General features: G+C 35.9%; 1 protein-coding gene across 1 annotated transcript in view; it reads right to left on the bottom strand.

Annotated features, from left to right (window-relative positions):
• The window catches only part of LOC121371415 (tyrosine-protein phosphatase non-receptor type 21-like), a 41,816-nt gene that overhangs the window by 12,790 nt on the left and 15,583 nt on the right, over nucleotides 1–13,443 (bottom strand). The window contains exons 3-12 of the mRNA XM_041497289.1: nucleotides 10,306–10,487; nucleotides 9,742–9,839; nucleotides 8,573–8,646; nucleotides 7,969–8,127; nucleotides 4,112–4,200; nucleotides 3,652–3,733; nucleotides 3,096–3,178; nucleotides 2,081–2,137; nucleotides 1,332–1,380; nucleotides 275–326 (exon numbers count right to left, since the gene is read on the bottom strand). Coding sequence (XP_041353223.1) covers nucleotides 275–326; nucleotides 1,332–1,380; nucleotides 2,081–2,137; nucleotides 3,096–3,178; nucleotides 3,652–3,733; nucleotides 4,112–4,200; nucleotides 7,969–8,127; nucleotides 8,573–8,646; nucleotides 9,742–9,839; nucleotides 10,306–10,487 — 925 coding nt within the window. The remainder of the gene's footprint in view (nucleotides 1–274; nucleotides 327–1,331; nucleotides 1,381–2,080; nucleotides 2,138–3,095; nucleotides 3,179–3,651; nucleotides 3,734–4,111; nucleotides 4,201–7,968; nucleotides 8,128–8,572; nucleotides 8,647–9,741; nucleotides 9,840–10,305; nucleotides 10,488–13,443) is intronic.

Below are 13,443 nucleotides of genomic sequence, written 5' to 3'. Positions count from 1 at the left end.
TTTAAAACATTATTTATTTATTACGGATTAATTTTATTACAAAATAATAATCTTATGTGTATACAGGACTATGTTTGCATTTATTTTAACATTCAATGTAACAACAATATTAAAATTGTTGGTATGACATCAGACTGATAATAATGGGAGTCATTAGGAAGTTTCAGGTATGATGAACAATTTAGAGATGAAAACTAATTATGACCATGACAAATTATCATGGAAAGTGGATGTAATGACAAGCCAGCATTTAATCCTAATGTATTAAACTCACCTTGAGTGTAGCGTTGATCTTGGACATAAACTAAAGACGTTTGGGAGTTTGTCTGTAAACAATCACAATAACAAAACATGTAAATATGTGTATTACATGTATCATGCATATTAATAGATTTATGGTTTCAGCAAATTAGATTTTATAATTACATACTTATTAAGTAAATATTATTAAATGTTTTGAATTATATTTATTCCTATTATCTCATGCCATCATCAGTAATCAGATTTTTTAAAGTTTGACATCGGTAAATTTTGAAACACAGCCCAACAACTGGTATATCAACGGTGTGGGAAAGTACATATAAAAGATCCCTTGATACTAATGGAAAAATGTATGACTATAAAAAACTTGCTTTGTTTAACAACATCACTAGATTTATTAATAATAAGCTATTGCATGTCAAACATTATCATAATGGTAATTTTGACATATAGTCTTATAGGGGAACCCACTACATTTTTTCATTAATAGCAAGGGATCTTTTATATGCATCATCCCACAGACAGGATAACACACACAACAGTCTTGGATATACCAGTCGTGTTCCACTGGCTGGAACAAGAAATAACTCAATGGGCCCATCAATGTGGATCGATCCCAGCAACAATTGTGCTTATGGAGAATACTTTACCACTGGGCTTCGTTCCACCCCCTCTATGACAATATATTAGAATTACCAAATCTTTGACATCCAATAGCAGATGATTAATAAATCAATGTGCTCTAGTGGTGTCGTTAACAACATTATAACTTTAATTTTTCAGCATATTTTAACAGAAGAAGAACCTACTGGGTCCACCCAGGTGGATTAACCTTACAACCCATGACACTTCAAGAGAGTACTGAACAACATCCTGAACCAAGAAAATAAGACATGTTGTAGACATTAAGTTCGACAAATTCTTTACAAAATTCAGAAACAAAATGTAAAATATTTCAATCTAAATTCTCAAGACATAAAAAGTAAAACAAAAATTTGAATCTAGTATACTATGAATTAACAGTACAACAATCGTTTTATGTAGGATTAAAGAATTAACAAGTTTCTTACCAACTCCTGCTGAGAATCAACCCTAGGAGGCACAACATGCTGAGCATCCCTGAACAAAACAAACATTTTCTTATTCAGTATTGTAAAGCAACATGTTTAAACAATCAACAAAGATGAATTAAGAGTATTTATCATGCCTGTTTAATTTCACATTCAGTATTAGCTTTTCACTAAATAGTTTATCCAATTATAACATTTATAAGTGTGCTATAAAATAATTAATCTGCATAATAATGTTAATATATTTCACACAAAACTAAAATAATTTGCAGTACCTATAGTTAATATTACCATGCAATGTTTTACTGCAATGATAAAAAGGGATGCAGGAAAAGGTAAGTCAGGCAAGACATTGGGGTGGGCAGGGGATGGGAGATGAAAAAATAAGTTTACAATAAAAGTACAAACAAAAGTGCACACACACGCATGCACACACACACGCGCACGCACACAGAGAGAGACACACACACACACAACACATACACAAAGAGAACAGGATATTTGTGGTAAATAATTGTACAATGAAACCCCTCCAAACGGGACATCCACAGGACCAAGTATAAACCTGATTTTTAGGAGTATCTGGCTTAGAAAGGTTCTATAGCAATATTTAATATTTAAAAAGGGTTGTGGAAAAACATCTGGTTTTTTGAGGGAATTCTGTTTTCTAAAGAGTCTAATTTTTAGGGTATCCTCTTCATTTAGATTCAATCCTATTATAAATGTTTAGTTAAATAGAATTATCTTACTGGATGTAGGTGTTATCAGCATCAACATTATCAACACTAACATCAGTCATGCTTGCACTGAAAGAAAACAAACACATGCACAACAAGATGCACAAGATACCACACACATACTAGAACAATCCTTAGAGATTTTTAATTTTAAAGTCACAGACCCTAGTCTCCACCTGTATAAATGGAGTCTTGATTAATCAACAAACCTGTAACACATTTGGATTAGGTTTAAATATAGTGAAACAAACATCTGTGACACTGAAACAAGGAAATACCCTTAAAAAAACAGACTAAAGCTTGTCTCCATAATCATTAATGTTTTAGAGATAATGCATTTTGTGTTATTAGATACCCCAGAATGACTAAAAACACTTCAGATGTATGAAAATAAATAATTTAAACAATAAAATTGAAGTAATATTCGATTTCAATTATCAAAAATGGCTATAATATTGAAAAATATCATAGTGTTTAAAAACTAGGGTCTGTAAATTTAACTATTATGACATTATTAGTTTATTCATTAGTGGTAACAATCATACTTCGATAAAAATTTGCAAATCACCAACATAGTGAATATTAACATTCCCCAATGAATGTAAAAAATATAATGATATATGACATATGTAAAAATTGTTGCACTTCTATATTAAATTCAGATGTTGGTTTTTTTTTACTACAAACATCAATTCATGCAAATTCAACATACTTTCAAATACTGGCTATTACTAAAAACAGAATGCATATCCAACATAAAAAGGATGACACTGCCTCGAATTGACTGATAACAAAAAAAAAGTACACAGACGTAGTCACACAATTCCACTATAATAATACATTTTTAAAGTATGTATACAACTATGTATTATATTTATTAGATTTTATAAACAAATATATTTTACACATGCCATGTTATAAATGCAATTTAACACTTCAAAAAACAATTACTGTATCTCATCATAAACTAATATCCTCACTGATAACGTACACTTATCAATTACAAGTTCTATGATGAAAAACTTACTTTAAATTACTTTTACTGGATTTATAAAATTTCTGTTGTAAGTGAGCCATCCGACAAAAGTACTTGGCAGTGTCTGTATCTTCCTAAAATCAATAACATGTTCGTGAGAAAACATTTTAAAATAAGACTGGACAAAATGAAAACCAACTTAAAATGCTTGCAAATGATGTAAATATCCACCTACCTGGCCCTGTGTTTATAAAATTGTATAGTCTGGGGAGTTTATCATAACGGTAATATTATACACACTGCATGTAGCATTTCAGACTTTATTTTATTAAACTTTGGGCTATTAAAGTTTTATAAGCCAAGGCCCTGAAAAGACTTTTGACCACTGTATGTGCACTCACTATTAGAACTTTTGATAAAATCTGTGTTTTCTTCACAAAAAATAGACTAATTACAGTTGCAATTCAATTATTATTCATTGAATAACCTATAAAAAAGAAAAAGATTTTAAACAGAAGCATAGTTAATAATTGATATACGGATGACCAGTTTACTATAGTATATATAAGCATTGGACTAACTTTATTAATAGTAGAAATACACATACCATTTGATACTGAACTGAGCTTTTGGACGTATCAATCTGCAACATTTTCTTGTTCTGTGATAAGTGTGCAATTTCATTCCATCTGTAAAGAAAACATTTATACATGTATAATAATATTAAGAATTCCACAGAATTAAATTCATCACAGTTGTAATACCTATACCTCACCTTTACTTTGTAACGGCGAGACAATAATGCATGAAAACAACAAATTCAAAAGACCAAGACAGTGGGCGACAGCCCTTATATCTAACTATACATGGTTTGAAAAGTACAAAATATTACAGTATATATAATACATGTGTGTAAACAACACAAATTAAACAGTCCTCTGTGTAAAGGTTGTTCTATTTAAATCGTTAAACAAATGAATAAATAAACAAATAAATATTAAATGACAACTAAGCAAGGACAAAAATATTAGCTTCTGGACTAATTTACAGTTATAATGATACAGTACCTGACAAATGTAGCAGGCTGACCATCCAGATATCGAGCAAATATTCCTGTGAATGAGGATCCCAAATACAGCTCCTTTCCACGGTTATCCTGAGAAAGAAAACCTAAAATGTTAATCGTATACAGCTTATAAATATTAAATATTATCATTACTGGTCATTTTGCTAAACAATAAATTCAGGATTCGACAAATCCACTAGCCCTTGGTCCTGACTAGTGAATTTTGGGTCCAAGCTAGTCGAAATCGTGAACTGTATTACTATACTACATAGGGAACTAGTAAAAGCTTCTGTGAGGGCTAGTGACTAAAGTTCTCAAACATTTGTTGAACACTGAAATTGTTATCAGGACAGGTTGTTTTGCCAAGAAAAGATAAGATCTTGACCCATGTTGGACAATAGTGATCAATCTCTATTGTGGAGTATGTTCGAGACTGTGTCTAAATTTTAAGTATGTTCGACTAAAAATTTCTCTGAATATTATAGCATCTCTGCAGTTGCACACAGTAAGTTAATTTAGGATTGGTACTTCTTACTAATTCCAGCTTTTTCAACACAGTACATCTTTCAAGTACCTACCAACCACCCAACCACCCGTCTTCAAAAGAGTAACCCATGGCACCAGATTTCCTCTCTAATTCTCTGTGGTCTGTTTGATGTCTTATAACTATAATAAAATGTGCTGAAAGCATCGTTAAATAAAATATATTTCCTTCTTTCTTTTTTTGGCATGTGCCCACTATGGGTACCACTATCTGCAGACTACTTACCTTGGCTGTATAGTACTCCATGCCGCTATCTACAGACTACCTACGTTGGCTGTGTAGTTCTCCATGCCACTATCTACAGACTACTTACCCTGGCTGTGTAGTACTCCATGCCGCTATCTACAGACTACTTACCTTGGCTGTGTAGTACTCCATGCCGCTACCTACAGACTACTTACCTTGGCTGTGTAGTACTTCATGCCACAATCTACAGACTACCTAACTTGGCTGTGTAGTACTCCATGCCTCTACCTACAGACTACTTACCTTGGCTGTGTAGTACTTCATGCCACAATCTACAGACTACCTAACTTGGCTGTGTAGTACTCCATGCCGCCATCTACAGACTACCTAACTTGGCTGTGTAGTACTCCATGCCTCTATCTACAGACTACCTAACTTGGCTGTGTAGTACCCCATGCCGCTATCTACAGACTACCTAACTTGGCTGTGTAGTACTCCATGCCTCTATCTACAGACTACCTAACTTGGCTGTGTAGTACTCCATGCCTCTATCTACAGACTACCTAACTTGGCTGTGTAGTACTCCATGCCTCTATCTACAGACTACCTAACTTGGCTGTGTAGTACCCCATGCCGCTATCTACAGACTACCTAACTTGGCTGTGTAGTACTCCATGCCTCTATCTACAGACTACCTAACTTGGCTGTGTAGTACTCCATGCCTCTATCTACAGACTACCTAACTTGGCTGTGTAGTACCCCATGCCGCTATCTACAGACTACCTAACTTGGCTGTGTAGTACTCCATGCCGCCATCTACAGACTACTTACCTTGGCTGTGTAGTACTCCATGCCGCCATCTACAGACTACTTACCTTGGCTGTGTAGTACTCCATGCCGCTATCTACTGACTATGTCTTACCTTGGCTGTGTAGTACTCCATGCCGCTATCTACAGAATATGTCTTACCTTGGCTGTGTAGTACTCCATGCCGCTATCTACAGACTACTTACCTTGGCTGTGCAGTACTCCATGCCGCTACCTACAGACTACTTACCTTGGCTGTGTAGTACTTCATGCCACAATCTACAGACTACCTAACTTGGCTGTGTAGTACTCCATGCCGCCATCTACAGACTACCTAACTTGGCTGTGTAGTACTCCATGCCTCTATCTACAGACTACCTAACTTGGCTGTGTAGTACCCCATGCCGCTATCTACAGACTACCTAACTTGGCTGTGTAGTACTCCATGCCTCTATCTACAGACTACCTAACTTGGCTGTGTAGTACTCCATGCCTCTATCTACAGACTACCTAACTTGGCTGTGTAGTACTCCATGCCTCTATCTACAGACTACCTAACTTGGCTGTGTAGTACCCCATGCCGCTATCTACAGACTACCTAACTTGGCTGTGTAGTACTCCATGCCTCTATCTACAGACTACCTAACTTGGCTGTGTAGTACTCCATGCCTCTATCTACAGACTACCTAACTTGGCTGTGTAGTACTCCATGCCGCCATCTACAGACTACCTAACTTGGCTGTGTAGTACTCCATGCCTCTATCTACAGACTACCTAACTTGGCTGTGTAGTACTCCATGCCGCCATCTACAGACTACCTAACTTGGCTGTGTAGTACTCCATGCCTCTATCTACAGACTACCTAACTTGGCTGTGTAGTACCCCATGCCGCTATCTACAGACTACCTAACTTGGCTGTGTAGTACTCCATGCCTCTATCTACAGACTACCTAACTTGGCTGTGTAGTACTCCATGCCTCTATCTACAGACTACCTAACTTGGCTGTGTAGTACTCCATGCCTCTATCTACAGACTACCTAACTTGGCTGTGTAGTACCCCATGCCGCTATCTACAGACTACCTAACTTGGCTGTGTAGTACTCCATGCCTCTATCTACAGACTACCTAACTTGGCTGTGTAGTACTCCATGCCTCTATCTACAGACTACCTAACTTGGCTGTGTAGTACCCCATGCCGCTATCTACAGACTACCTAACTTGGCTGTGTAGTACTCCATGCCGCCATCTACAGACTACTTACCTTGGCTGTGTAGTACTCCATGCCGCCATCTACAGACTACTTACCTTGGCTGTGTAGTACTCCATGCCGCTATCTACAGAATATGTCTTACCTTGGCTGTGTAGTACTCCATGCCGCTATCTACAGACTACTTACCTTGGCTGTGTAGTACTCCATGCCGCTACCTACAGACTACTTACCTTGGCTGTGTAGTACTTCATGCCACAATCTACAGACTACCTAACTTGGCTGTGTAGTACTCCATGCCGCCATCTACAGACTACCTAACTTGGCTGTGTAGTACTCCATGCCTCTATCTACAGACTACCTAACTTGGCTGTGTAGTACCCCATGCCGCTATCTACAGACTACCTAACTTGGCTGTGTAGTACTCCATGCCTCTATCTACAGACTACCTAACTTGGCTGTGTAGTACTCCATGCCTCTATCTACAGACTACCTAACTTGGCTGTGTAGTACTCCATGCCTCTATCTACAGACTACCTAACTTGGCTGTGTAGTACCCCATGCCGCTATCTACAGACTACCTAACTTGGCTGTGTAGTACTCCATGCCTCTATCTACAGACTACCTAACTTGGCTGTGTAGTACTCCATGCCTCTATCTACAGACTACCTAACTTGGCTGTGTAGTACTCCATGCCGCCATCTACAGACTACTTACCTTGGCTGTGTAGTACTCCATGCCGCCATCTACAGACTACTTACCTTGGCTGTGTAGTACTCCATGCCGCTATCTACAGACTACTTACCTTGGCTGTGTAGTACTCCATGTCACTATCTACAAACTACTTACCTTGGCGTTGTAGTACTCCATGCCGCTATCTACAGACTACTTACCTTGGCTGTGTAGTACTCCATGCCGCTATCTACAGACTACTTACCTTGGCTGTGTAGTACTCCATGTCACTATCTACAAACTACTTACCTTGGCGTTGTAGTACTCCATGCCGCTATCTACAGACTACTTACCTTGGCTGTGTAGTACTCCATGCCGCTATCTACAGACTACTTACCTTGGCTGTGTAGTACTCCATGTCACTATCTACAAACTACTTACCTTGGCGTTGTAGTACTCCATGCCGTAGCCGTCCATGAGCTGGACCTCTTTGATGTACTGGATCTCGGCCTTGACCGGGTGGCAGCTCTGTAGACTGGAGTACGCATTGATCACCTCCACCAATAGCTCCAGTTGGGTCACCTCGTTCTTCGTCATCGACTGTAACACACAACTAAGACTGGTAAACAGCATGGCATGACTTATGAATATGCATCAGGACTAGCTCTGCTGCTCAGCTATTTTAGAAACAATTGGCGAATTTTATTTTGATTTGGTGAAAACAATTCATGTAATAATTGATGTTTTGTTATAAAATAACTGGGTTAGGCATTTTTGAAGATAATTTAGGAAAATGTTTTGCTCACCCAGAGACAGCCTTGTGCATACTTATAATATGTAATTAAGGTGTATGAATACTACTAGAACATGAACTCCATGGCACAAATCTGTTAGGTAATGGGCTCACATCCCAAAACTATTTCCCACCCAGAGTAAAGTTATAAAAATAATTTTCTTTCAATGATCAGACATAAACATAATTTCAAGAACTGGATAACAAATGTATGTGGATATTGCCAACAGAATATCTGTGACAGTATTTTACCTTTGGAAGAAGTACATAATTATCTCTGAAGTATTCTACTGTCTGACTCTCCAAGTCATGATCACCACATTCAGCTATAAACAAAATAAATTTCTGTTTTAATAATTTATTTTAAAATACATAAAATCTAACTACAAGAATTCTGCAGAATTAATTGTCTTGCCTTCCACAAACTTCTTTGGTGACCAGTGATGAACACTGATAGGTGCAACTACAAACCAACTTTCATTGAACTAGGACTTTGAGGTACAGTTTGTGAGAAACTGATCAAAATGTGAAACTTCAATGTTAAAGTTAATGCAAAAGTTAATGCTATTTTAAAGTTAACACCTGTATAAAGGCTAAGCGATAATAACATGAAATAGTAACAATAACCAACTAAAACAGTTCACTTCTATGAATATCAATACCAATATTGTTGAAAGGCTTCCTCTAATATAAAACTTTGACAGTATGTCATCTATTGTGAACACTGTAATAACTAGATGGTCCTTAAAATATTGCACATAACTATAAGTAACTTGTTTAAAGGATAACTTTAAAATGATACTGAAAAAACCCTCAGAAATACATGTTTACATTTAGATGGTCAAGAAGGAAGGAAATGTTTTATAACAATGCACTCAACACATTTAATTTACGATTATATGGTATCAGACATATGGTTAAGGACAACACATATATAGAGAGGAAACCCACTGTTGCCACTTCATGGGCTACTCTTTTTCGATTAGCAGCAAGGGATCTTTTATATGCTTTATCCCACAGACAGGATATTACATACCACTGCCTTTGTTACACCAGTTGTGAAATACTGGCTGGAACAAGAAATAGTCCAATGGGTCACCGACGGGGATCGATCCTAAACCGACTACACATCAAGCGAGTGCTTTACCACTGGGCTACATCCCACCCCCTAGATGGTCAACAGTTATATTTCCTAAATAAAAATAAGGCTAGTGATAATCCCATGGTATAAAAACATATATTTGCAAATCATAAATGCAATATGTTAATTACATGTACAAAAAGTTTATTTGGTGAGGGAACAAATCCTATGGTAGGTATGGATAGACAGACCAACATATAAGCTCTATTCAATACCAGCATTTTTCAAAAGAGACAATAACTTATCAATATTTGGGATGGGGGTACAGGTTGTGTGTTACCCTGAAGGCTGTAAGCTGCCAGTCTGATCGCCTGTTCGACTGTAGCCGGAATTCTCCCATCAATGATATCATTCTTCAGCTGGAGGTAATAATGATACCTGAAGAATAACAAGTTATACATAACCTGCCATTACTGAATTAGAATAATATACATTTTAAGTCAAAGTAAACTAAAATTTGTTTTATTTAACGACACCACTATTTTAAGTACAAATGACAACCTGGTTGAGCTATTACAAATTAAAATTAGAAAAACATAATTTGTTAACACTATCAAATTAAAAAGAAATAAGAAGAAGATGAAAAATGTACTTGTACTTTTGTACTCTGGTTTACACCCTACTATTGATCTACCTATTAACAAAAACAAATCTGTCCAGCAATGAAATAGTACTACCTGTGATGTTTAAAAACAATTAATTTATTTAAAGTCAACGTGAGCATTCTACTGACTGAGCTAGATTCAACCCCCTAATTTACTTAACTAGAAAAACCTAACAGACTGTCCTCCAGTTTTGGATAAGACTGAAGAAAATGACTACGTTTTACTAATAAAAATCTTACCTGGCATTCTCGTCAGGTATCTTGTGAGCACCCAGCACATAGAACATGATGCCGAAATACAGACATGGTGGATGGTGAGACGTCTCAGCATTTTTGTCAAGCTGTTTCTTTAACGGCTTGTCAAGGTCAACCCACTGGAACTGGAGCTTTTTTGTCACATAACGCAGTCCAAAAAAGTGAATCTAGAACAAGTATAGTAATAATCGGATATGTCGCCTACAAGAGGAGTAAGAGCTTAAAAACCCTTAGATTGGGGGTTGGGGGCATGATATTCACATTTACAAAATACACTTAAATGCTGAATTTAACCACTTTTTTTCCACTAGCCATCGGGCATGGTGATAGTAGTTATTTACTAGCCCAACACTGAATATCACTAGCCATGGGAGTGGGACTACCATGATCTAGAAACCCTGTTTTCATTAAATAATATATACAGAACAGTTTGAAATTTTAAAAGAAAAACAAAAAACTACTGGATTTTCATCTCTTCTAGAAAATGAAGACAATGATGTAAACCAGAACATGATACTGAAGTTTTAAAAAAACTAAATAGAATCACAATATAATCATTTAAAAATAAATTAGTGCTAGGAATTCACTAACTGCTTAGTGGTGTCTTGGGTATGCCAGTCTGTCAAACTTTATAATCAAAAGGTACTTTTTAATGTATCCTGGGGTATTTTAAATTTAGTTTTCTATCATGTAAATCTTACTACTCAAGTTATCAGTCATGAAATGTGATAAGAACAAGATGAGCCTGTTGTATATAACCAAGTTACTATCAAATTTAATTTTTAATGTTATCCATTCACTTGCTATAGCATGTAGTGAAACAACCATAACAAATATTACATAATCAAATGCAAACAAAAGGTATATGATTGTGATGCCAGACTACCATGTTGTTATCACTGTTTCAAACATCGACAGTCCTATATTAATTACTGCAAACCTAGATTAGTACTTACCAGTATCATAACCATTATTAAAGGTGTATTATAAATTTATGTCAAATTTCAGTAGTAAATATAATTTACTTAATTTGATCCTTAAAATACATACAAATGGCTGTATCACAATATCAGGCTGTCAGGCTGTAAACTCAAAAACAAATATTTAAAAATGGGGAAAGACTATTTGTTGTGGTATTAGGTAATGAATGGATGGATGGATGGATGGATGGATGTAATGGATAAATAAATGAATAAGTGAAAAGCATTAATATATACAAAATTTTAGATAATAATTTTAAACAAAATGTCTGAATTTGAAACCAAAACAAAATTTAAGAGCACATTGATAGAAAACTGTTCCAGAAATTATCAATTTATGGTAAATGCATTATTTTCTTACAATACTGCCATCTCACCCCACGAAAAAGTCAGTAAGTTGTCTGTAGGAATAGGGGTAACTTCGGACTTTGGTAACTTCGGCCTGGTAACCTCGGACCCGAGTAATCTCGGACCCCATCGGCTTAGTTAAGAGGAATTCCGATGACATTTTTCTACTGGTCTCGACGGCACAGTGCCTAAAGAAACGTCGGTCTTACAAGGATGACAGGTACAGGGTTCGCATCTCGGTACCGGTTCCAGCCCAGAGTGACACAAGGGCACAACGGGTAGATGTAAGGCCACTACATCCTCCTTTTTTCTCATTAACACTCTTAATAACATATATCTACTAACAATTAACCACTGAGGTGTGTGCTATAATAAATGTGATTGAACCGTAATTGAATATAAGCACGAAAATAGTTGAAATGAAATACGTTTTTTCATTTTATTGCATATGCAGTTCAAACGTTCATTTCAATACGCATATTTCTCCAAAGTATGGGACATATACCCAGTTGTACATATATTTTATTTCTAGTAAATAAAACAAGAAGTTTCAATTTCATATATATCTTTATTTTCTAAACATTTTAAAATATTTTGTTTTTATCAGTTTAATAGTACATACTCTAGATATATCTGAGGGACAATTATCATCATACTTTACGCATCGTGAATATAAAATATATACTAACCAACTATATATATATATATATATACGTATACGTACACGTACACCTACACGTACACCTACACATACACATACACATACATATATATATATTCCAAACGTAAAAGTAAAATCCTGAATAAATAAATGTTGCGTTTTTTTAAATTTATATGCTTACATCAATAAACTAAAACAATTTGTGATAACATCAAGTATTATGTAAACGATTAAGCACTATTTTTATTAATCAGTAATCTAGGCATACAGTTTCTAAAAGTAAACTGAAAGTTCGCAAATGTCAGAGAATTGTAGACCACATATCTCATTCTACCGGACGGGTCCATTTAATTTGGAATATGAACGTAGAAGCTGCAGCGCACTACGTGTGCCTTCCACATATTCTCCCCAGTACTTAAAGATTTTTCTTTGAAGATCTCGGTATTTGTTTTCTTGGTGACGTTTCAGTTTTGACTCGCTCACCAATCGAACTTGCAAGGGTACCAATCTGGCCTCTTCGAATAGCAGGCTAATCGGCATATAAAATGGCATATGTGGGAGATCACGTTTATTTAGTCTGTTGTGCCACCCTTCAACATCATTATTTGTACGGATACTGAGTCCGGAACACCTACCAAATCAAACCATAGTAAGAAGGCGACGGGGTATGAGCAGAATAAATGTTTAAAAGTTAATTAACTAATACACAACAAAATGTACAATGAATATATAATAATGTTTAATTAAATAACAAACTCATCTTGAAATAATAATATCAGATTGTTTAACAACAAACTTTCGTTTGCGTATAACCCAGATATAAGTTGCTTTCATTAATACAGAGGCCGAGATTACCAGTCCGAAATTACCTGGGGCTGAGATTACTCGGGTCCGAAGTTACCAGGCCGAAGTTACCAAAGTCCGAAGTTACCACGTTCCGTCTGTAGTGGTCAAATAATCTGTTTGAATTAATTAACTGTGTTGTGAAGTTCGCTAGAGTACTTTTGGTTGAGGGAAAATTCCGCTTTGGAATGCTTAAGCAAGGCTTTTGGACTGCTATGCATATTCAAAGATATATAATACACATTATTGCTTAATATCAACATGTATATTATGATATTTAATTAATAAAAC

The sequence above is a fragment of the Gigantopelta aegis genome, chromosome 4 (assembly GCF_016097555.1).
Source record: "Gigantopelta aegis isolate Gae_Host chromosome 4, Gae_host_genome, whole genome shotgun sequence".
NCBI classification, from domain to species: domain Eukaryota; kingdom Metazoa; phylum Mollusca; class Gastropoda; order Neomphalida; family Peltospiridae; genus Gigantopelta; species Gigantopelta aegis.
Note: the sequence above shows the minus strand (reverse complement) of the source record. Positions and strands in the feature narration are given on the sequence as shown.